Below are 24,383 nucleotides of genomic sequence, written 5' to 3' on the forward strand. Positions count from 1 at the left end.
TAGTGAAAACTTGATTTATTGGTTTAAAGGAATTTCTTACTGCTTTCCCAATACACATGGTGTACATAGATCAGACTTTTGGTATGACAGATTGGGTAGACCACGAACTAGCTTCTTTGCTGAAATTTTGGCTATTTGCTTCATATTGATGTACCCAAGTTTTTTGTGCCATAAGTTCTCTTCGTCTTGAATTGAGATTAGACATTGCGATTCATCTGGTTTCACGTCCAAGAGGTAGATATTTCCATGTCTTCGACCTATGAAAGACTGAGTAGAATCTTTACTGGTTCCTGAACATATTCCTTCTTGAAAGTTGATTTTGAAACTGGTATCGCATAGCTGACTAATACTGAGCAGATTGTAGTTGAGTCCTTCCACTAAGGAAACATTGCTGATTGTGAGGTTTCCGTCTTTCTGATTCCGAATCCCACAATTCTTCCTTTGCTTTTTCCTTCAAATGAGACTTTTCCACCATTTACTTGAATGAGCTTTATGAAGCAATTTGAATCTCCTGTCATATGTCTTGAGCATCCACTATCCAGATACTATTTTACCTTTTGATAGTGACCTGCATTTAAAAAAGAGACTCAAACTTTCTTTGGTACTCATATTTTCTTGGGTCCATTGGTGTTAGTATGATATACGGTTTTTGCCCATACTTTCTTAACATGTTTCCAAACCATAGGACATTCTTTCTCAAAATGATATGAACTATTGCACTTTGAACATCCGAGAGTATTGCGACCTCTTTGGTTTTTACAAAGGCCTTTTAAAATGATTTTTGTAAGCATCTCTTGTGGGTCTTTGCTTAATTCTTTCATTCACTTTAGGAAAATCAATTAAAGGAATGGTTTCCACAGTCATTCCCAAACCGGATTTATTGAAATAAGGTTTTTGTCTTGAAAGAATTTTCTCAAGTTTCTCGAGATCCTATTGAAAATCTTTTGGAAATATTTGATATGTCATTTTTTAAAAATACATTTTCTTTCAAAAGGTTGTCTTCTCTTTCTTTAAGAGTAGAAACATTCATGTCTAAACATTTCACCTTTTCTTTCAAAACATTTTCCTGTTGTTTCAAAGAGAATTTTCCTTTTTAAGTTCAAATCATTTTAAGAGAAATCTTAAGACTAAAACACAACTCATCAATGAATTTAGAAACTTTAATAGGGATTTTAGAGTTACTCACCTCAAATTCACTTTGTCCCTGAATCTCGGAGTACTGTCTCGGAGTTTGAATCTCGAATCGATTGTGCCATCGGACATATATTGGCATAATCATCATCACTTTCTTCACATTATGTATCACTCCAGGTTTCTGCTTTAAGAGCCTTTCGATACTTTTCAGCTTTTCCTTTCTTCTTCTTTAGAAGAGGACAGTTGAGTCTAACGGTGTCTCTTTTTCTTACATTCAAAGCAGACTACATCTCTATTTGATTCATCATCCTCAACGGACTTAGTCATTTGCTTTTGAAAACTTTGTTTCTTTGGATTGAATCTTCTTCCTTTTCTCGTTCAGCTTTCTGAATCTTCTTATCACGAGAGCAAGCTCCTCATCATCTATATCGTCTTTAGAATCTGTAACATCAGAATCATCATTGGATTTTAATGCAATGGATTTCTTACCTTTAGAATATTCGTCTTCATTGATTCGTTCCACTTCATAAGACTGAAGAGTCCCAACCAACTCATTGACAGATAGTGGCATAATTCTTTGTGTCTCCCTTATTGAGGTCTTTATGTGATTCCAATTCTTGGAGAGTCCACGCAGTAGCTTGTTTACTTTCATGGGATCAGAAATTGGTTGACCTTAATTTTCAAGACCATTCACGATTTCTGTAAAACGACTAAACATGTCAGTTATAAATTCTCCTGATTTCATTTTGAAGGCTTCGTATTAACCGAGGAGAATGTTAATTCTGGTTTTTTTCACTCGATCGGTTCTTTTGTAGGTAATATGTAATCTATCCTAAACTTCTTTTGCTGTAACACAAGATATTCTGTTATATTCAGTGGGTGACAAAGCACAATATAAAGAATAAATTGCTTTTGCATCAAGTGCTTGTCTCTTGGTTATCTCTTCCTGAGTCATTTCACTAGACTCAACAGCTTCTTTTCCTCTCTCTAAGACAGATGCAGTTTTAGGAATGATTCTTTTGTCTACAACGTCCCATTCCAGAGGATCCTTTGATCTGAGAAATGCTTTCATCTTGTTTTTCCATATGTTGTATTCATTTCCATCAAAGTACGGCGATCTGGTATTGCTTTGCCCTTCTACCAGCCCTGGAGCTAACATACTAGCTATGGATCTTTAACTTTGAAGTAAAACACTTCAAACAAAGTGAGTACACAGGCTTTGATACCAATTGAGATAGCTAGTATAAGCACCTAGAGAGGGGGTGAATAGGTGTAAAAATATTTTCTCGAGATAAGAGAGCAATACTAAGCAGACAATAGAAAGGAAGTTCTCTTTTCGTTAACAAAGTGAATTATGATCAAAGTAAAGCAGAAAGTAGGGAAGAGAAAATGAACACAAAAATTATAGTGGTTCGGCTTATTCCAAGCCTACGTCCACTCTTCCGCGCTGACAGCCCACCGGTTGGATTTCACTATGAACAAAAGAGATGTTACAAAGAAGGTTCTCCCTTGATTCCACAAAGTGTAGATACTCTACCACACTTCCTCAAGGTTTCTCAAGAATATGTACTCTCTTTTGCGTACAAGATTTCACTCAGAAAATGAATTCTTCCAATCTTCACGTTGGACAAAATCAATTAGGAAGATCATTCGAGCTATTTAAGGAACATGTCGATAGCCCATCAATCCTACTCGCCCATACAATTAGGATCTCGGTTTCCATAAGTAGAACCTTCCAAGTATACTTCGCCAATCATCGGATCCTTAATCTTTGAATCAATAAAGGATTCCGTTATGTCATATCCAGCCAAGAGATCTTCTCCAGTCGATAAAGTCAAATCCTTAACGAAACATCCAGTCCTGGATAGCCCTTCTTCGACGGATTAGAAACTGTCAATGAGAATAGACTTTGAGTCTTGAGTCTGGCAGTCCGGAGGTCTTCAGACTTTAAATAGTAGAGTTTGCAAATCTTTAGACTAGACTGATGGAAATGTTTTGTCAGCTTCAAAATACTCCAGGAAGATTTCTCCAACACCTTTAAATGATACAAAGGTATTGTTGTCCAAAGATTATAATTGTGAGGCTTGCTCACAAGAAAAGCTTATTATCAAACTTTCTATAACAAAAGTTAATCTTGATTTTCTTTTATTCTTGCAAAGAATTCAGGGTGATATTTATTGACCAATACAACTACCAAGTGGACCATTTCGATATTTTATGGTACTAGTGGACGCATCCTGTAGATGGTCTCATGTTTGCCTATTATTTACGCGCAATATCACATTTACACGTTTACTCGTGTAGATTATCCAATTAAGAGTATAAGGATGGATAATACTGGTGAATTTATATTAAAGAGTTTTGATATCTATTGTGCTTTACTTGGAATCGAGGTTGAGCACCTGGTTGCATATGTTCATACTCAAAATAGATTGGTAGAATCCTTGATTAAATATATCCAAATTATTGCCCGTACTCTATTATTAAGAATGAACCTCAACAATATAGCATGGGGTCATGCAGTTTTGTATGCGGCAGCTCTAATAAGATTACGTCACACTGCTAATCTTTTACAATCTCCCCTTAAAATGGTTATTGGTTATGGACCAGATATTTCACATTTATGCACCTTCGGTTGTGCAGTACAGGTGCTTGTAGCACCGCTTAAAAAGAACGAAAATGGGTCCCCAATGTCATTTGGGCATTTATGTTGAGTTTAATTCACCGTCTATCATTAGGTTCTTGGAACCAACTACCGGTTTTTTATTGCCAGATTTGCAGATTGTCATTTCGATGAGATTAGGTTTCCATCAATTGGGATACCTACAACTTCCATGACTGCAAAACAAAAACCACTTAAGGTTTTCTTATGGAATGTGAAAAATTTATCTCTATTAGACCCAAGAACTCATGAATGTGAAAATGAGGTGTAGCGCATAATTCATTTACAAGTTATGGCCAATTAATTTTCCTAACGCATTTAATGATGCTACTAAAGTAACAAAATCTCATAGTCCAACTACAAATGCTCCAGTTAGGATAGCTATACCCAAAGGACAGGCTAAAATGGAGCAAGATTCCTCGCACTTGAAGTGTGGTAGACCGATATGATCAAAAGATACTGCTCCTCGAAAATGAAGGGGAAAAAAATCAGAAATCCGCTCTAGAAGAGCCTGGCATTATGCTTGCTCCCAAAGAGTTTATTGCCCCTAAAAAGGTACAAACCCATGAAAGGAACACCAACCCCAAGAGTACTAAGAATTCTATTACATATTATAATGAAATTTGAGATCGAAATGAAATCATTATTGATGATGCTTTTGCATTCTTAGTTGTTCATAAAATTATGGATGATGATTGTGAGCCATAGGCTCACAATCTATTATTGAATGCCATCAAAAGCAAGATTCGCTTAAGTGGGAGAAAACAATTAAGGCTGAATTAGCTCCCTAGCTAAATGAGGGGTTTTTGGACTTGTAACTTGTATCCCTGATAATATAAAACCCGTTGGATATAAATGGATATTTGTCCAAAAACGAAATGAGAAAATGAGGTTGTTAGGTATAAAGCTCGACTCGTTGCCTAAGGATTCTCCCAGAGACTTGAGATTAATTATAATGAGACATATTCACCTGTAATAAATATGATTACATTTCGTTTTCTCATTAACCTAGTAATCTCTGAAAAATTGGAAATGCGTCTTATGGATGTTGTGACGATATATTTATATGACTCATTAGACTCTGAAGACTCTGAAATTTATATGAAAATTCATGAGGGATTCAAAATGCCTGAAGCACGCACTCCCTGCAATTTATTCTCAATAAAATTGCAAAGATCTTTGTACGAGTTAAAGCAATCCGGTCGCATGTGGTATCAATGCCTAAGTGAGTACCTAATTAAGGAAAGGTACAAGAATAATCCTATCTGTCTGTGCGTATTTATTAAGAAATCAGAAACCGGATTTGCTATTGAAGTAGTTTATGTCGACGATATAAATTTAATTAGAACTCAAGAAAAATTAGCTAAAACTATTGAGTATTTGAAAAGGGAGTTTGAAGTTAAAGATTTTGGTAAAACCAAACTTTGTCTTAGTCTAGAGCTTGAGTATAAAGCAAATGGAATAATCGCCCATCAATCAGCATACGTTGAAAGATTGCTTAAACACCTCAACATGGACAAAGCTCACCCATTGAGCACCCCAATGTTGTAAGGTCTCTAGATCCTCAAAAGAACCCATTTCATCCTAGAAAATATGATGAAGAGATATTTGGTCCTAAAGTACCATACCTCAATACAATTGGGGCTTTGATGTATTTGGCACAGTGTACGAGACCAGATATTGCTTTTTGCGGTAAATTTATTGGCACGTTTTAGTTCTAAGCCAACTCAGAGACATTGGAATGGAGTTAAACATATTATCTGTTATCTCCAAGGAACCATAGATTTGGAAATATATTATTCCAAGGATTCCACTAACTCTGATTTAGTTAGATATGCCGATGTTGGATATAGATCTGATCCACATAAGGTTCGCTCTCAAATCAGGTATTTATTTTGTTATAACGGCACCGTTGTTTCTTGGCATTCTACGAAGCAATCGCTAGTAGCTACATCCTCTAACCACTTTGAGATTATTGCTTTATATGAAGCTGGAAGAGTGTGTTTGATTAAGATCCCTTATAACACATATTCATAATTCTTGTTGTTTAATACTGATCATAAATTCTCCTACTATAATTTATGAAGATAATGCTACTTGTGTTGATATATCAAAGGTGATAGGACCAAGCATATCTTGCCGAAATTTTTCTATACTCATGAACTCTAAGAAAGTCAACAAATTGATGTTAAACAGATTCGATCAATAAATAATCTTGTAGGCCCTTTTACCAAATCATTGCCAATATCAACTTTTGAGAAATTAGTATATGGCATTGGTATGTGGCAAGTTCACAAGATGCAAGATTGACTAACCCCAACAGTGGCTATATGGCTCAATTAAGAAGGGGAGATATTGTGAACTATGCATTGCACTCTTTTTTCTTTTTGTTCGATTTTTTTCCATAGGGTTTTTCCTACTTAAAGTTTTTAACAAGGCAAATAATGCATCCATAAAAGGGAGAGATCATAAAATTTGTGCTCTGTACTTTTTTTTTCCTTTTGTCCGATTTTTGTCCTACTGGGTTTTTCCGGCTTAAAGTTTTTAGTGAGGCAGTATCATTTGATGTACATTCGTAATGAATACAATAAATATTTAAGGGGGAGTGTTATGAAATACATGAATGAATATTCTTTATATTTATTTTATCTAATGTACTTATTATAGTACATTTGTATTATATATTCTAAGTACATATCCATATACAATGAATATTCATCTCCCTACCCAATATATGTATTATTCAATATATTGATATTAATAATAAGTACATCTTTGTTTTCTTATAAATAGGAGCTTAGTTTTTGTCATAGAGATAATAGTCACTATAAATAAAGTCTTCTTTTTTGACTTTCTTTACTATCTTTGGTGTTTACCTACTTTCTCTTCTCAATCTCTTTATTCTATGTATTACATATTTGCAACGTAATATTTTACAACATGATAAATATTATAAGGGAAATGATGTGAATGGGCCCAAAATATGGCCCAAGGGAGAGGAAGCTATCTCGGGCTAAAAGGATGAGTTGCCGCGCAATTTGGGCCTTGTCCTGCTCTCGGCACGTAAGGCCCATGCCTTTGCTTCGATGTGCTACCCTTCACCGAGCCGGCCCTCTAACAAGTCCTTCTGGTGCTGGAAGTGACACCTAGCGGTCGCGATGTCGAGCTGACATTTAGAAATTTTTTACCTGAAAAATCAAAAACAGCATTTTTCCTAAACATTTTACCAAAATTTTGATCCATCGTAGTTTTCCGTCAGACTTCTGATTAAACTAGACCCTTGAGTCCTTGGAAAGCCCACAGCCCAATTATCCAAAGGGTGCTAGGATCGCAAAATTCGTATATCAAACTAAGTAATAACCATGATAAAAATTTACGATATTTTATTAAAAAAAACTATGATCAAAGTGATTCTTGAGGTGTTGTTAAGCTTGCTACTAGGTCTACGTGATCTCATCAACTGATTTGTTGAAAGCTGATTTTTCCAGTTTCCCTTAAGATTGAGCGCTCTCAATTAAAAGTCTAGCAATATCCGATGACACAATTTGTCAGATTTGATCAAATTACATGTCGTATGAAAAGCTCTCATGGAGCACAATCCATTATACCATTCCATTGAAATTTTGATGAGGTTGACTTTTCATCCAAATTTGGTCGAACCCGTTAAAAGTACCGTCAAAAGTATTAGATGTTTATAAGGAGTGTGTTGATGCATGAACTCGTGATGGTTGTCTCTTGATGTCTGTTATTGTGTCTAGCGAGACACGTTAGGCACCTGCCTACCATCTTAATGGTTCTCTTGGTAAGAGCAAATGCAGTTATCTTGTAAGATACATTACTTGCCGCCTTGATCTCGGCTATTCAGAATTTACGCCATTAGTTGTAATCAGACAAAATATTACTTGTCACTCGATCGGGTTCTATCATATTCTTAGTCTCATGGCTAGCTATTTCTGGGATAATCATCAAACGATTATTTTTATTCGTAGAGTTTGACGTTACTTTTGTCTTTCTTTCTAAATGGAAACATGGGAAGGAAAACAATATCTCCGCTTCTATGCTCTTCAACAAGCTTAGTTAGGTAGGTCAGTACTGTTTTTATCATGTCAATTCGGCATGATATTTTCTCGGCATTTTCTCATTTCCTAATTTTTCCTCCATATCTTTTTACCTAATCATCTATTATCTGTTTGCGTCATGGAATTCAATATTATTATTTTTACGAAAGAAAGCTAAAAGGCGAATACAAAAATATGACGTCATAAATATATTATATCTATTTTATCATCTAATAAAATATGAAGTAACTCTGTAGGAGGTAATGAAAAAAAAAAACTAGTATCCCAAGTGCTTATTGATTCCGAGATTAGTAAGCTAATCAATAGAATGATTTCCTTCCTGAAAGTTATGTTTTGAACTTGAAGTGATAGCACAATTGTTTTCTAATATCTTCAAGAAAAGCAAGGCATTATTAATCATAAACTTTGGACTAACAAGATCAGTGATGACTTTAGAGTCAATCTAATTGATGAACATATGAAAAGTAAGTTGTTTTGCAAAGTTGAATCTCAATTACAAAAACCCGAAGTTCTGCTTGTGTTGACAATCATATTCCTACTAATATAGCAAAACCACCAAGCTTGTCATTCCTTTCATTTTTTACTAAACTTCTTGCACCAGCAAATCCTAGGTTGCCTTTAGAGGCCAAGGTGGATGATCTCATCTGACCAAAATTGGAGAAGTGTATGATCCACTTATTGCCGAGTTATTTCGCAGACGAAATCTTGATGATTTCCTTCATATGTGACCAAATTACTTGAATTGAATTCGATAGGGAAAAACAAAATTGTCATGAAAAAGTGATTTGTTTCTCTATTGCCGAAACAACCACACACCTAGTCCAAAATCTGTGCTTCAATCATAACTTTTTATTTAGTTTTTCTTTTGGTGATATGATATCATGATTTTTAGTTAAAATTTAACGTTATCAAGTTATTTCATTTTACTTATATTTGAAAAATCTAATTACTAGTTGGAAATTAAATCTATTCGTAAAAGGAAAATAAAGTTAAAGGAATAAATTTCATTCATGGTCACTTAAATGTGTGGATTGTGCAATGGTTTCATCTTCTTCTTTTTTGGTATTGATGCACTTTGATTGGAATGCGGCTAATTCCTGGAAAAAAAAATGCTCAGACGGGCCCCACATAATTGTTATAAATTTGCACTTTCTCTTGATATTTTTTTATTATTATTATCTTTGAACATATTATTAATCTAACACCAAACAACATTGAATTTTTTTCAGTTTACCCAAATATGATCTCTAATTCAAAATTAAGTCTAAGCTAAAACAGAAGAAGTATACTTTGACTTTATCGCCAAGCGCCATAGTTAAGTTATTAATTGCGGCAGGACAATGATTAACATTTTCTTTTGGAAATACTAACACTGATAAATAGCTAACCAAAACTCATATTAAATAAATCATCGATTAAGATATATTTACTTCAACTCGAGAAGGAAAAACTTATTCAAAAGGAAAGCACCATTACTCGCTCCCCCATGCGCCACGTATCAGCGTTCAATTTGTTATATTTATATTATTTTTCCCTGCTGTATCTGAACGGGTGATTTTTCAATTCACTTAACTTAATTTTTTATTAAATTTTATCTTTTGTTAATCCTTTCACATACATTTTTAATCAAAACCAAACAACATTGAATTATTTCATTTTTACTCAAACCAAATTACCTAACCATCGAAAACTAAATTAATAGCTTCCCCCTCATAGAAAGATATGACAGGTAAACATTTGGGGAAGAAAATGGGCAAAATTTAATATTAACCACACAAGAATGTTAGCGGCCCATTTTGTTTTCTAGCTCTTAATCCAAGCAATAATGAGATGGATTTTGATTTTAATCGTCCAAAACAATCCTTCCTTTTTTTTCTAGTTTGACCATAAGTTGACCACTTTTTTGAAGAAATGCTGACATGGTGTTCACATAGTAGTTATTGTTAGGATTCACATGTGAGTGAGTTACTAGAGAAGTCTCACATTAAAGAATTGATATGGTGTAAAATAGTTGATATATCCCAGTTGATCCATAATTCATAGGTTTAAACTTTTGAATAAAGGTTGGTCTAACTAGATATATTGACGGGTTTGGATTGGAGCTCTTTTTCAATAATCTCCCAAGGTGAAGGTATACGAACTTTGCTTCTTGTTCCCAACAAATGGTATTAGAGTCGATGGTTGCGATTTACGGGTAGGTGGGTGTTGTGGTGTAGCAATGCGACACCCATAAGTTGATGTCGACGGATATTTGAATTAAAAGGGAGTGGGTATAACATTGAGCTCACATGTAAAGGAGAGATTGTTAAGATGCATGCATAAGTGAGTTATATTAGAGGAGTTCCATATTGAAAGATTGATATGGTGTAGAGTAGTTAATATATTTTAGTTGGTTTATAACTCATTATCTTAAATTTTGTTGCACGCTTCCAACAGTTATATGGCTTTCAAGAAATTGGTGAAACATTTACGTCTTTTTCTTCTTCCTTTTTCAGAAAAGTTGACATTTGCTTTAAGACACATGTAATAGATTTTCTTATTTTTTGCGCAAAAACATTCGAACAATATAAGTTAAGTACTTAAACTCAAAAAAATTATTTAAAGGGAATATAGAACTATCAGTAGATATGTTGATATGTTATAATTCCCAATATACCTACAACGTACTTTCTTGTGTTGACTTAATTACAAATACGAGAGATGGAGATACTTTTTATTAGAATTCTCCATAGAATACAGATTTTAAATAGCCTATATTTCCTTGGAACTAATATTTTCGACACATAAAAAAGCATAACAATCTTTCCGCAATAATGCGTGAGTTTCGCTTTAATTGGACAAGGGAAGAAATGCAAAGGAATTTTATAACCCTTATGTACATAATGCAATAAAGATTAAGGGCTCAATTTGTTTTGCAGAATATAAACAATTTGGAAAATATTGCCATAAAAATGATCTGTTGTATCGTTTGAAATAATTAGTCAATAATCAATATTGTCAACAGTTTATGTCCAAAATTTTTAGTACATAATGAAAAAAATTTTGTTCATTTATTTTACAAGTGCTACGAATGATCATTTCTTGGAAAATATTTTCTAAATCATTCATTTTCTATGAAACAAATATACCTTGAACCTTTTAGTTGGGTCAATCAAGTCATGTTGAAGAACAATATGTAAAATTGCTTATCTATTGCTCTAAAAGTGTTTATATGGCATCCTTATATTGCAATTTTCATCAAAATTTGTTTAACTTAATTGCATTTTTTTGAGGGAAAATTTTAAATAAGGGCCTAAAGTATTATCATTTTGTCAAATAAGGGTTTGAAGTGGATATTTATTTTCAAAAAAAGGCTTGAAGTGCCATCATTTTCTTAAATAAGGATATAGAGTTAACCTTATTTAAAATAAGGATTTGAAATAGTTATATTAGTCTCAAATAAGGGCCTGAATTCACTATTTGTTTAAGGGTATATTCATCTTTTAAATTTCTTTTTTTTTTTTTTTGTTTTTTGTTTCCAAACTCAAAAAAGTTAAAAAAATTTTTTTTTTTAAAAAAGAACACACATGAGAGGGAGGGCTCTATCTCGTTTGTGATTGCCACCCCCCCCCCAAATCGCTGGGGGGGCGATGGTTAGCGAGGCTGCCAACACTTGCGTGAGGGCCAATGACCCTTATCGACCAAAGGCAAGGGCTAATAGGCCCTTGCCGAGATGGGAGAGGGCTGATTTGAGTGAGGGTCGTTGACCCTCGCCTCTGGTTGGTGAATATAGCTGGCCATCGCAGTTGCTCCACCAGCCATAAGGCAGCGCCACAGGCAGGAGAGAGCCTTCCCACCTTTGTTTTCGCTTTTAAAAAAAAAATTAATTTAAATTATATTTGGACGAAAATATTTCTAATAAATTGAAATTTTTGCTGGTCTGCTAGTTGACAAGGCTAGGCTCTTATTTGAAATAACCATAACACTTTAGGTTCTTATTTAAAATAAGGTCCACGAGAAAACGATGGCACTTCGAGCCCTTATTTGAAATTTTCTCTTTTTGATAAATGTTGAGGATTTAGCTTAACTAATTGAAAGGTTTAGAATTTGATGGCACTTTTAAGTAAATATTTAGACTCACTTGCACTCCCAATAAAGTTTATTGCGTGTGGTGCAATTTTTCTTAAAATTACGTGTTTCTATCATAATGTCTACCAAACTTATACATGTAATAATTCTTTAGTCTGATGTATTTTTGCGAAAAGTTTGTGATTAAGTCCTTACAAAATTACAATAGACAATTTTTGTGATGTGTAGGATATTTTTGAAGGCAATGCCTGCCAAACCCCTTGTTTGTATGTTGAATATTTGAAATTGCAATTGCCAATGTGGCGCCTAGTCATTGCCAACCATCTTATTTGGCATGTTGATGTTGATAAGTTTACTTATGCCATATTAGCGATTTTCAATGGCAATTGTCCCGAATGATTACATTGGAATTTTGCAAAAAGGTTTAATATTACATTAGCAAAATGAGATAATTCAAAACTGAATTAATATATGTACAATACATTTAGTTTGAATAATCATATAATTTTTGTGATATTACATTTAGTCTAATATATGTACAATACATTTAGTTTGAATCGACAATTTTCTTCAAAGTTTGTGATCAAGAGTCCATATGCAATAATCATATGCAATTTTTGTGACTTGGAGCATACTTTCAAAGGTGGTACTTGTGAAACCCCTTTTTTTCTGATAAATATTCAAAATCTTAGGATATGTATATTATAAGTTCTAAAACTTGTCGCGAAAGTGTAATTGACTCTTAAAACTTATAAAAAGTGTAATCAAGTTCTAAAATTTGTCAAATTGATTATATTGAGTCTTAAAGTTAATGTTGTTAATTTGTCTAATGGAAAACACTGACGTAGCATTTTAAAATTAATTTCTCTCTCCTACATGACATATTTAATTTTTTTTTATCCAAATATTATTTAAATTAGATTAAAAAAGATAAAATTTTATTTAAAAAAGCCAAACTAAAGGGGGTAGGGCAAAGCCTTAGTGGTGGGCACTGTTGCCACCGTTGCCCCCTCATTGAGGGGGTTGGCAAAACCTTGGAGAGGGTGGCTAGCCCTCATCGGCCTCAGGTGAGGGCCAATGACCCTAGCTAGGCCCGGGCAGGGGTGTCTAGATCTAGGCGATGCCAAAGCTTGCTTGGGCCTTGAGTGTTGTCGGCCTTCCCGTGGGGCCAATGAGACCTCGCTTGAGGTTGGCAAGACCTTGCCGGCCCAAGCAACAGTTAGTGTTGCACAGATCTAGGTTTCACCCACGATCTAGCCTCACTAATTGTCTCTTGGAGCCAGCGAGGCCTTGCCTAGGGTAGGCAATGGCCGGCCAACCTCGCCCGGGGTCGGTGACATTTGTTGACCCCTCTGGTGATGCACGACACTTGTAGTGACAACCCATTAGCGAGACCTAGCCCTACACTCCTCCTCCTCCTCCTTCTTTTCTTTTTAGTTTTGCCTTTTAAAATAATTTTTTAGCTTTTTTTTTCTTTTAATCTAATTTAAATAATATTTGGATAAAAAATAATTTAAAAATACCTCATGAAAAATCAAAATTAATTTAAATATGCCATGTCAGTATTTTCTGTTAGTCAAATTGTCAATATTAATTTTAGGATTTGATTGTACCAATTTGATAATTTTTATGACCTATTTGTGTTTTTTGTAAGTTTTATGACTCAATTACACTTTTGTGACAAGTTTTAGGACTTCTAATGTACATATCCCTCAAAGCCCTAATTGTTCCATTGATACTTTGGTCACAAATTGTTCCATCGTACAATCTAATTGGTCATTGCAATCTATGGATTTCATATGAGCACCATAACTTCTATTCAATTACTTAAGTGTCATAATTTTTAAAAAAACATTCATCACAAGTGTCATATCAGATTAGATATTCAATTTTTTTGTAAAATGTTTTAAAAAGGTTATGTCATTCAAATTATCAATGAAAAAGTTATAATACTCAAATGAATGGCCTATGAAGTTATGACTTTCAAGTGATCAAATAAAAAGTTGTAGCACTCACTAGTGCCACACAAAAATATGGTACTTGTGTCCTTATCTTTATATGTGAGAGATGAACAAGTGTTACGTCCTTTGAAATACTTAAAAAAAGAAAAAAAAAGGAGGCTATTGAATAGGGTTATTAACTCCATGTTGGACCATTCACAAGGCCAGAGCTGGCAATCATCAAGAGGCGAATTTAAGACGGTCGTCCCCATTGTCCTCCTTGCCCAATACGATTCTCGCAACCCACGAGCCCCTTTTCTTCTCCTCTCATTCACACCCCAACACCCAACATTGAATGTATTTCCATGATCACCCTCCATTTTATTTTTATATTCCCAATTATGGGTCCCTATAATTTGTCTTTTCATGCACCAAATCAATCAAGATTTTTCCCCACCCCCATAATAAATTCTCCCTCCTCCTCACTCCAGCACCACCATTTACACCTCCCATGTTCTCTCTATAATGAGAAGTTTCTTGAATGGAAGATGCCTAAGGTCTCCATCACCACCATAAATTGCCAACCTTTCTTGGCAGGGGGGAAATGCTTGGAGTTAAAGAGATCAGTGGCAAGTCAAATCCACATCAAATTGCGGGAGATGACACCGAATTAGGATCTTCTCGTACACTAATGTTAGCGAAAGATCTACGTGGTACAAGATGTGATCTACATCTTTTTCCTTTTTTTTTTTTGAGTGCATGCAACTTTATGAATTAATCCTAAAGTCGCACAAATTTCGCCTTTTCGTATTGGTAAAAAAATAGGAAAATGTGTAATTTGAATAAGTTTATTGAAAGAAAAATCATAAAAGTACGAATGGAAGGTTATGGTGGTCTAGGGGGAGGGAAACGTATAAATTCAACGAATCAAAAACTTGCAATGTCACTCAGGAACAAGTCATTACTGTAAATGGAGTTCATCACAAAATCAGGATCACCTCGTGCCAGTCACTTTGATTGTCCAGTTTGTAATGATCGGTTGATCAAGGAAACTTGAATAACTTTGTACTTACTAGTGATGGAATAAGGTCATTATTAGAAGGGTTGGATACCCAAAAGCCCTGCAAAGACTCCTCGCATTAACTTATCGAAGTCTAAAAACTTGTGGTAAAAGTAAATTTTAGATAGCGCAGTTAATTTTTCAAAACTAATAATAAAATGGTACAATCGATTTTTTTTTTCCTTTAAATGTGTCAACTTTGAATGAGAGAATAATTCAATGTGACGTTTTTTTTTCTTTATTATATGCATTTTTCTTATCGGACACTTAACGCTTGGATGGTACTAAATAAATTCGATGCCATTATAACATAAAACCTAAAAGCTAATGATGAGAATTGCGTGTTTTTTTTTTGCCCAATTTCTTTTCATTTATTCTATGTCCTTTTTAACTTCTTAATCAGGTTGTTTTAACTAGGGGTGGATAATGAGAATCGTTTGAATTGAAAACTGTTCAAACCATACTAGGCTGGCCGATTTTGGGCCGTTCCCACTAGCAGTGGTCTAGTTCTTGATTCCTATTCTTGGAACAGGTGATCGGTCGATCCGGTTCCAGGTTCCAGGGTGGGAGCGAATCTCAAGAATTGGACTAACCGGAGTAGACGGAACAAACAAGGCTAATGTCACCATATTGTTTTACTGTTGTGCATGTAGAGAGAATGTTTTGGCCTACAAGTCTACAGACAACCCTTATCAAGACGAAATGGTCTTAGATTCAATTTCATTTTGCCTCTCCACCAATTGGCCAGGACACATGGGGTGTTACGGGAAATAAAAGTTGAATGGTGGTTATGCTTAGTGCCCTTGTTTGGATCGAATGCAATTGTGGAGGTCCTCTCCAGATGTTTGAGCAAAGTGGTTGTCGTACTATAACAACATGCCTTAGCTGTCTATGCTTGAGAGAACTAATCTGCAATGAAACATGATGGTACTTGAATACATGTGCTTTCTTGCACTAGTTATGATGCGTGATGGGGTGAGTGATTCAAGAATGGAGATTTTTTTTTTTTTTTGTGGGGATTTTTGTGGTTAAGTGTATGGAGTAGTGTATACGGTAAAGAAACAAAGAGGAATAAGAAAAGATAGAACGATCTCCTCCCAAGGTATAAAGGCCACGCCACCAACCGAGGTTGAGGATCGAGATTTACGAAGCTCACCACCAAGGCCTAAAGCTTCCACCAACCAAGGATAAAGCACTTCGGGATAGGAGAAGCTCACCACCAAGGCCTAAAGATTCCACCAGCCAAGGATAAAGGGCTTCTTGGCTCACCACCAAGGAGTGATCTATGCTCCAAGGATAAAGAAACCGAAAGGAGTTATCCACTCTCCAAATGAGTTCACTCAAGCAGAGGAAATCTCACCATTTTCATTCATGAAATTCGTATCTCCCCTACATTTGATAGTTTCCCCTACTTATAGGAGGATTTTAGCCTTAGGAAATATTAAAAACAAACTTTAATAACCTAGGAATTAAACGTTTGACTCTTGAGCTACATAAAAATAAAAACAGCTAGGAACTTAATAAAAAACAATTATTAACACGGGAACTAAATGCCTTTAATCGTCGGCCTTCCACATTCTCGAACCGTTAGCTTTTCGTGTTCTTGAACCTTTGGCTTTCCATATTCTTGAACCGCATTCGTGAACTTTTAGCCTTCCCATAATTCGAACTCCTCCCTTGACCAGAAAATAATCCTCCTGAAACTTCATCAATTAGTCATACAAGACATCTAAAATGGCCTCTCATTAATACCTATCGATATACCACAAAGTACTGATAAGTAATTAACATTATTCATTCAAAATGACCAATCGAATAACATAATGCCCAACTTCTTTATTGGCTTGGATAAGCATTGATGGTTCTGAGTTGGTCGATGGAGCTACGTTGGATGCACCCGCATCAAGTTATCAGCAAATTGACCAGTTCCATGGGACTAGGCTAACTGATCCTCAATCCTAGATATTGGAAATCGGATTGGAAACTGATCACTCCTAGTTTCAACAGTGGCCATTACCACTACCACTGCTACTTATGATCATTGACGCCGGCTACCCTTCATGCGCATTAATCTAATACGACCACCACTATCTGTTAACTGGTCACATTCTTCTAAGTCAAGATCTAATGGGTGGAGAAGGAATTGAAAAGTTCTTAATTGGGCAAATATCAGTTTTTGAACCCACGTTCTTCTTTGCTTTCTTAAATGCCCAAATTGCTCGGTCAACACGTTCATAAAAGTGCTTATACCAATAAGACAGAGAATCGGTGTTTGTGGTAGTAAATAGGACTGACTGCGTCCACGATGGGGGGCGGTGGTCGCTTTGCCGAAGTAAGTTTTGTAGGACAATAGAGAAGGAGAGAAAACAATGAAATAACCAGAAACAAAAAATATATAAAAAAATCCTTTGAATGTTAGGGTGAATTGTACTTTTTTGGCACCACGCGCTAATAAAAAGCGCATGATAGAAAAAAAATCACATTAGATTTTTTCATCATCCAATATTAATAGAATCAACGAAGAAATTTGAATTTATAAATTTTAAATATAATATAGCTTAATTATAATAATATTTTTTTTGGTCGAAGCTTAATTATACTATTTAAAACTTTAGGAATTAGTCAAACTTTTGGTACACATTTCATATGATGCACTTATCCCTGAAAATCTCGTTATTAAATAGTTCAATGATTGAAGTGCGTTTACATATCGATTCTATGAAGAATTTTAGGGGAATAAGGGTCATATTACACATTATTATTATTTTTTTTTGATGATCAATGATCCGCCGAGAATGCCATTTTTGGCTTACGCCAATTCGGGGTCTCACGAGCCTCCGCAATGGAAGCCCAACGGCGACTATATCTCGGAGGAAGCTGGCCCAGCAACCCATCGCCGGGTTTCCCTCACTTAAATTACTAGCACCGTGGGGATTCGAATTCTCGACCGCATCGAAGCAGAGGAGAACGAATACCAGCGCGGCTATCCACGGATGGGTAGTCATATTACACATTAGTTCGGGCTAGCCCATCCCAAGAAGTCCCTCCTCCACCGGTTATTCGTAACCAATCTTCTTCTGAGGTATTATATGGTTCACTTGTCTTATTTTTGTTGTTGTTTGGTGCCCCTTGTTCTTCTTCAACTTCTTGAAAGTATCAAACATGACTGTTTGCACGGCTCGTTGTTCTCTTAGTTATGACATTGAAAATGACGGATATAGATGTTGAGATAGTCCTTTTGATCATCTTCCCTTATAATGTCATTTTTGAAGAAAGCATAATGTTCTCGTTACTTTTTTCATTTGATGCTATTTTTCAGAAGGTATTAAACATATTGAAAATATTTATCACTTTACTCGACATTACCTTGATCGAGAACTCTGGAATCTTAATTTTGTCCATGTCCTTTCGGCTATTGCGGACGGTTTTACGATTACTGTTCATCCCGCCCTGTTTTCTCTATTTTCTCTCCCAAATTCCACCTTGAATTTGAATAGGGTGCTAGAGATTCTTACATTTTAAAAATAAAAGTTCTTGGAGATATTTTGCTATGTGTAGATATTTGGGTAATGCTAAAAGTACATCTGCCATCATTTAGGATATCTTTTTCTCGTTTGATTTTTGTATAGTCTCTATAAAGATTATACTTAATATACATGCTTTGTTCGTTTCATGGAAAATAATTTATTGGAAAATATTTTCAAGATTTTTTGGCATTTGTTTCATGGAAAATGAACTAGTGAAGAAATATGTTTTCCACTATTGGAAAAAACACTTTTAAAAGTAGGAAAAAGGATTTTTACTTTTTAAATGGAGAGCATTTTTCATAATTTCTTTCACTTCACTTTCTTTCGCCAAACAAATTTTCTTTTTATTTTTATGTTTTATTTTATTTTTTTTTAAATTGAGTTTTTAATTTTTTTTCCTTTTTCTTTTTCCCTTTTTTCTTCTTCTTCCTTGAACAATTCTCGGCTAGCAACTGGCTATTGGCGAGCTTTGGCCTTGCCATAGGCTAGTGAGGCTCGACTAGCGACTGGCTATTGATAAGCTCACTCGAGGTTGGAGCTCGCCGATGGCCGTTGCCATAGTCGATGACCGGCCAAGGCCAAGGAAGAAGAAGAATAGGAAAAAAAAAAAAAGAAAAGAAAAGGCCAAGGAAGAAGAAGAGAAAAAGAAAAAAAGGAAGGAAAAAATTAAAAATTGAAAAATCGATTTTAAATGTAAAAGTAATAAAAAATTATTGAAAATGAGTGCATGCAAGAAAATATTTTTCTTATCAAATAGCGAAAAATATTTTCTAGTTCATTTTCAAATTTTAGCCGAATATTGAAAAATATGGTTATTTTCCTGGAAAATGGCTTCTTCGAAAACAATCTCCAGAAACACTACATTTTCTGCAAAATAAGGGGAGAAATAAGTGAATGATATTTAGTTGTTTTCTCACATATTTTATCTTGATAATTTTCATTAATTAAAAATTACATTACATAATGCACAAAGAAATAAGTTAGAAACAAAAATTACAACAGATAATATTACTTTTTTCAAATTTTGCAGCTCAAATAATCCGATGTTTGCGTAACATGAAAGGTCCGATACTTTTCAAGCCATATTTTTTATGGATATTATCTTTTACAGTTACGGTTTGAAAGACGACTCAAATTTTGGTGGGAAAGTACAAAAAGTAATTTGGAGATTGGGCGTCCTCAAAAGTTACTTGTGAAATCTATATAGGTTCTTCAAAATTTGAAAATAAAAAATGTTTTGAGTCTAAGAAAATCATATAAAAAAATATATACAATCATACATGTCAGGATTTAAATATTTTTACAGTATTAGATATTTAGCGTCAAATAAAATTCAATGATGAGATGTGTGAATTTTGCAAATAGTTTGAAGTAGAATTCATCCCAAATAAGTTCGCAAAATAACTAACCTCTTCCAACCAAAAAACATAGGAGCATTAACGTAAGTGATGACGATGGAAGCACTCAGTTTCATTCTTTTGGAGCAAGTCTTATATACACCAAGCACATTTGAGCCAATTTTATCTCAATTTTAGATTACGTGAACGGATTCATACCATCAATGGTCCAATCTAGAAAAAAACAATTTAGGATCTGAAGAAAGAGGGTTTAGCATATTTGCTCAGCGAGTATACACACGCATACATACAAAACGTCGGCATCCTCTGCGACCGTATTAATTTCTTTATCCCATTTATGTCGCTGACCTTTCTTCCCCGCCCATCCCTCCATAATTCCTCTCTCTCTCTCTCTGGTAGTGACTGTTGCAATTTATATAAACAGAGAGAAAACTGGTTCAATCGGCTTTTGGTTTTTGGTGATTTCGGGGGCAAATGGGTAGATCCCCGTGCTGTGACAAGGTGGGATTGAAGAAAGGGCCGTGGACACCTGAAGAAGACCAGAAGCTCCTCGCTTACATCGAAGAGAACGGCCATGGAAGCTGGCGTGCTTTGCCTTCCAAAGCTGGTATCGTGTGCTTTCCCTCATCTTTCCCCTAAATTACTCTCCGAGAATACAAGATAAAATATCCCAGCAATTCTTCATCTTTCTTTCTTTTAGGGTTCCTTTTTTTCCCCAGTTTGTCGGTTTTGCTCATTATTGCTGCCTCTTCTTCTTGCTCCTCCTCCTCCTCCTCCTCCTCCTGTGCACTAAACATAGGTCTTCAGAGATGCGGGAAAAGCTGTAGGCTAAGATGGACTAATTATCTTAGACCTGACATCAAGAGAGGGAAGTTCAGCTTACAAGAGGAACAGACCATAATTCAACTCCATGCCCTTCTTGGCAATAGGTAACTCTCTCTCTCTCTCTCTCTCTCTCTCTCTCCATGTACCAACGTTCTTCCATCTTTTTCTTTTTGGCTTCATCATAAATCAAAGGATTCAACCTCCACCTTTAGCAGTTCAGTTCGGAGGTCATTACTGATTTTCTTTTTCCTTTTGCGAAAAATCATGTGTGTGACATTTACAGTCTAAGATATCCTCGCTCATCGCCCATTCTTTTTTTTTTCTCCCAAAAAATGGAGCTGATGAGCAGTTTACTGCAACTTGTGGAGATGGATGTGATAGTCTGATCCTCTCAGTAACTCTCAGCTACCCAAGACAAGAATGGCGATCTCCGCGAAATCTCATGGAAAGATCAGCTTTTTGATTTCTCGGTTTCAGAAAGTTTGCTAAATTTGTTTTACCAACGAACAAATTTGTTTGTGTACCAAAAAAGTACAGAAAAACAGTTTTTTATTGTGCCTGAATGTTCTGATGACAGAGACCCTGATTTTCAGTCTGGTGCCTAAATTTGCGTTACCAAGAAAGGGAAAGAGTTTTGCTCTTTCATAAGCATTCTTAAACTAAAGTTGAGATGAAGAAAAAGAGCAAAAATCCTTCAAATGATTAGTTTCAGCACCTACCAATATTATCGTGTTTTTTTTTTGCTTATTAATGTCCTTTCTGCGGCTATTTCTCCTTAGGTGGTCGGCCATAGCAACTCATTTACCGAAGCGAACAGACAACGAGATCAAGAACTACTGGAATACGCATCTGAAGAAGAGATTGGCGAAAATGGGAATTGACCCAGTGACCCATAAGCCTAAAAATGACGCCCTAGTCTCTAGTGACGGTCAATCCAAGAGCGCGGCTAAGCTCAGTCACCTGGCTCAGTGGGAAAGCGCTCGGCTCGAAGCTGAAGCCAGATTGGCTAGAGAATCGAAATTACGTTCGCAGTCATTCCAGCATCACCACAGCAGCAGCAACAGCAGCCAGGTTTATTCCGCGGCTTCCGCTTTGGCTTCCACTTCAGCTGCACCGCCCGGCCTCGTCAAAAAAGCCACCGCCCCACTGCCACCATCATCACCGCAGTCTCTTGACACTCTCAAAGCTTGGACCGGTAGCTCATGGCCGTCAACCAAGTCCGGCGAAGGTAGTGGCGGTGCTGGAGGTTCAGCCAACGGGATCGCTGGCGATCTTGAGTCTCCTACTTCGACACTCACTTTCTCCGAGCCTATGAACGTGCTTTGTGAGAATCCCAAGCAAATGATCGAGTTTGTCGGTTCGTCGGGGTCATCCGACTCCGGGATGATCAAAGAAGAAGGTGAACAAGAGTGGAAAGGCCTTGAAAGCTCAATTACGTTGCCAGAGTTCAAAGAGGGTATGGGGAACAACGCGGTCTCATTTACATCCACGTTCCCTGAAATGACAATGTCCCTAGAAGGTCCCTGGACTCCGGAGTCACTGAGGGCGAGTAGCGTGCATGGTAACGTGGAAAATAACGACATGGAAGAAGGGTTCACTAGTCTTTTGCTTAATAGCTCCGGCGACCAGAGTTTATCAGATGGCGGTGGTGAATCTGACAAACGTAGTGATTACTATGAGGATAACAAGAATTACTGGAATAGCATCCTTAATTTGGTGAACTCTTCGCCATCTGAGTCCCCAATGTTCTAGAAATCATAAATTAGTAAGCTTCACAAGCTTCTCCATGATTTGTGTGTGAGGAAAAACTCTTGTGCAAGTCCCCCTTCCTCAATCATAGCACAGCCGAGAGCCCTAAAGTGACTTTAAGCTGTCATATTAGTGAAGTGAGATTCATAGGAAAGGTAATCATTTGGTAGCCAACAAGCTCTTGGTTTCTTCCACAGGTTTCAACATGAGATACATATCGATTTCCCTGAGCTGGAAAGGAACAAAAGCTGCTTGTGAAGCTTGTCTCTCAAGCGAAATGTTAATAGTTCAGTTCAGCCTCCCCTTTCTTCACTGCTACTTGTTTTTTCTTTTCAGAATGATGTAAAAAACTTGACTCAGCTTTTTCTTTGGGCAAGAAAACTCGACTCAGCAGCGAACTCTTTATCGTTATCATTATTACAACTTTCTTTTTAAGGGCTTGTTAATTATTTATTTTATTAGAGGGTTCGTTTCTTGATTTCATCATCTCCACATCTAGCTTCTGATGGTTCAGGGGGTGCGTGGTCCAACTACTTCATATAGAAACTTACTGTATAAGTAGGGATGTATGAAAAAAAGAGAAGAGAGAGTAGGGATGTATGAAGTGAACAGCTCACTGCACATTAATAAATATGTGCTTCATATTAATAGTTCATGGAGTGACCATCTGCCATAATAATTTATGATGGAGTCTGTTTCTGATGGTTGGTTATACGTCACATTCTGGCTCAAAAGAGTGTTAATGCAAGAAGACAGAACTTGATTGCTGTTTCTTTGTTCTCAAGGAACAGAAATCACCATCATCAATTTCAGAAAAAAATAAGGCGACATTAAAGTCCACACGAAGTTCTATATAAATGGTTCAAATCACACTTAACATATAGAAAAAGGAAGATCAAAATTGGGACATGTGTTTATCACACATCGAATTCTCCTGTACTCTTGTAAGCTGAAGAGTGGACCTTTGTGGCATTGGGGTGAAGAGTGACTGATTAGAAAGGATGATATAATTGATTTATAGGAGTCGCATCATGATGATTGTGTTAGAAGTTTTAAGCTAAGACGGTTATTAACTCTGAGGAGTTTTGAAAGAGAGGTTGATTTCTTGTGCATAAATTGGCCGGAGCTGATGTCTCTCCTAATGAGGCTATGATAAGCTAAAAAAGTTGTTGTGAAGTGTTCTGTATGTCTTAATCGAGGGAATTGATGCCCAAGCTAGATTGGGTGTGATATAATTCGGTGTGAAGATGTGATTTGACATACTATTATTAAGAACAATTTTTGGAAGGAAGACCAACCTGGTGTTTTCAGTTCACCAAGCGCCTCACAGGCTATTCCACGATGAATAATCTGTTAGCCCATGACAAATGTTGAGCACATTGTGAGATCGAATACTAGACAGGTGAAATGACCATTCCGTAAAGAAAGAATAAAAATTGTACCATGAGGAAAAACACAGATATTCAAACCTTATAAACTTAAAGCTTCGTGAATTGCCGACATGTTCTGTGTTCATCATCATCCAGCATTGGTAGCTGAAACGATATTAAAGAAATTCTGCACGGTAAATTTTAAAAGATGTGTCCATTGGGAAAGGAACATGATGTTACATATCATTTTATAGTAAGAGAATTTGATGTTATATATAACGAATAATACTCATCTTGACAACAAGACAATTCGAACCCTATTGCTTGACTAATGGTCTAAATAATATATTTACATATATATGCGTATATATATAATGTTTTTGGTTAGTAACTAGTGTGGCACCATTTAAGTTATTATTTTAAAATGTAGATTTGAAGCAAAAGGTTGTGTTCTTTTATTTGTCAATATAGAAACCCCACTATATGAGTTGATAGCGTTTTGCCGGTTTTGTTTCCCGGGAAAGTCTTTTACCAAACATTGCATTTTAGGTTTTTTAGGAGACTCGGGTTCTGTGTTGAATCCAAAAAGAGAATGTCAAAAGCAATGGTAA

General features: G+C 35.8%; 1 protein-coding gene across 1 annotated transcript; it reads left to right on the plus strand.

The window, feature by feature from the left end:
• The first annotated feature begins 20,190 nt into the window (after positions 1 to 20,190).
• LOC104422008 (transcription factor MYB106) lies at positions 20,191 to 22,880 on the plus strand. The gene is made up of 3 exons (XM_010034212.3): positions 20,191 to 20,435; positions 20,628 to 20,757; positions 21,433 to 22,880. The coding sequence occupies exons 1-3, from the start codon at positions 20,303 to 20,305 to the stop codon at positions 22,403 to 22,405; spliced, it is 1,236 nt and encodes a 411-aa protein (XP_010032514.1). The 5' UTR covers positions 20,191 to 20,302; the 3' UTR covers positions 22,406 to 22,880.
• The last annotated feature ends 1,503 nt before the right edge of the window (positions 22,881 to 24,383 follow it).

Source organism: Eucalyptus grandis, chromosome 10 (genome assembly GCF_016545825.1).
Source record: "Eucalyptus grandis isolate ANBG69807.140 chromosome 10, ASM1654582v1, whole genome shotgun sequence".
Classification (NCBI taxonomy): domain Eukaryota; kingdom Viridiplantae; phylum Streptophyta; class Magnoliopsida; order Myrtales; family Myrtaceae; genus Eucalyptus; species Eucalyptus grandis.

What these genes read in the sequence shown, in the direction of transcription:
- LOC104422008 (XM_010034212.3), top strand. Translation starts at nt 20,303, where the DNA reads ATGGGTAGATCCCCGTGCTGTGACAAGGTGGGATTGAAGAAAGGGCCG. An exon ending in TGCTTTGCCTTCCAAAGCTG is followed by an intron (nt 20,436 to 20,627) that starts GTATCGTGTGCT and finishes CACTAAACATAG; the next exon opens with GTCTTCAGAGATGCGGGAAA. An exon ending in CATGCCCTTCTTGGCAATAG is followed by an intron (nt 20,758 to 21,432) that starts GTAACTCTCTCT and finishes ATTTCTCCTTAG; the next exon opens with GTGGTCGGCCATAGCAACTC.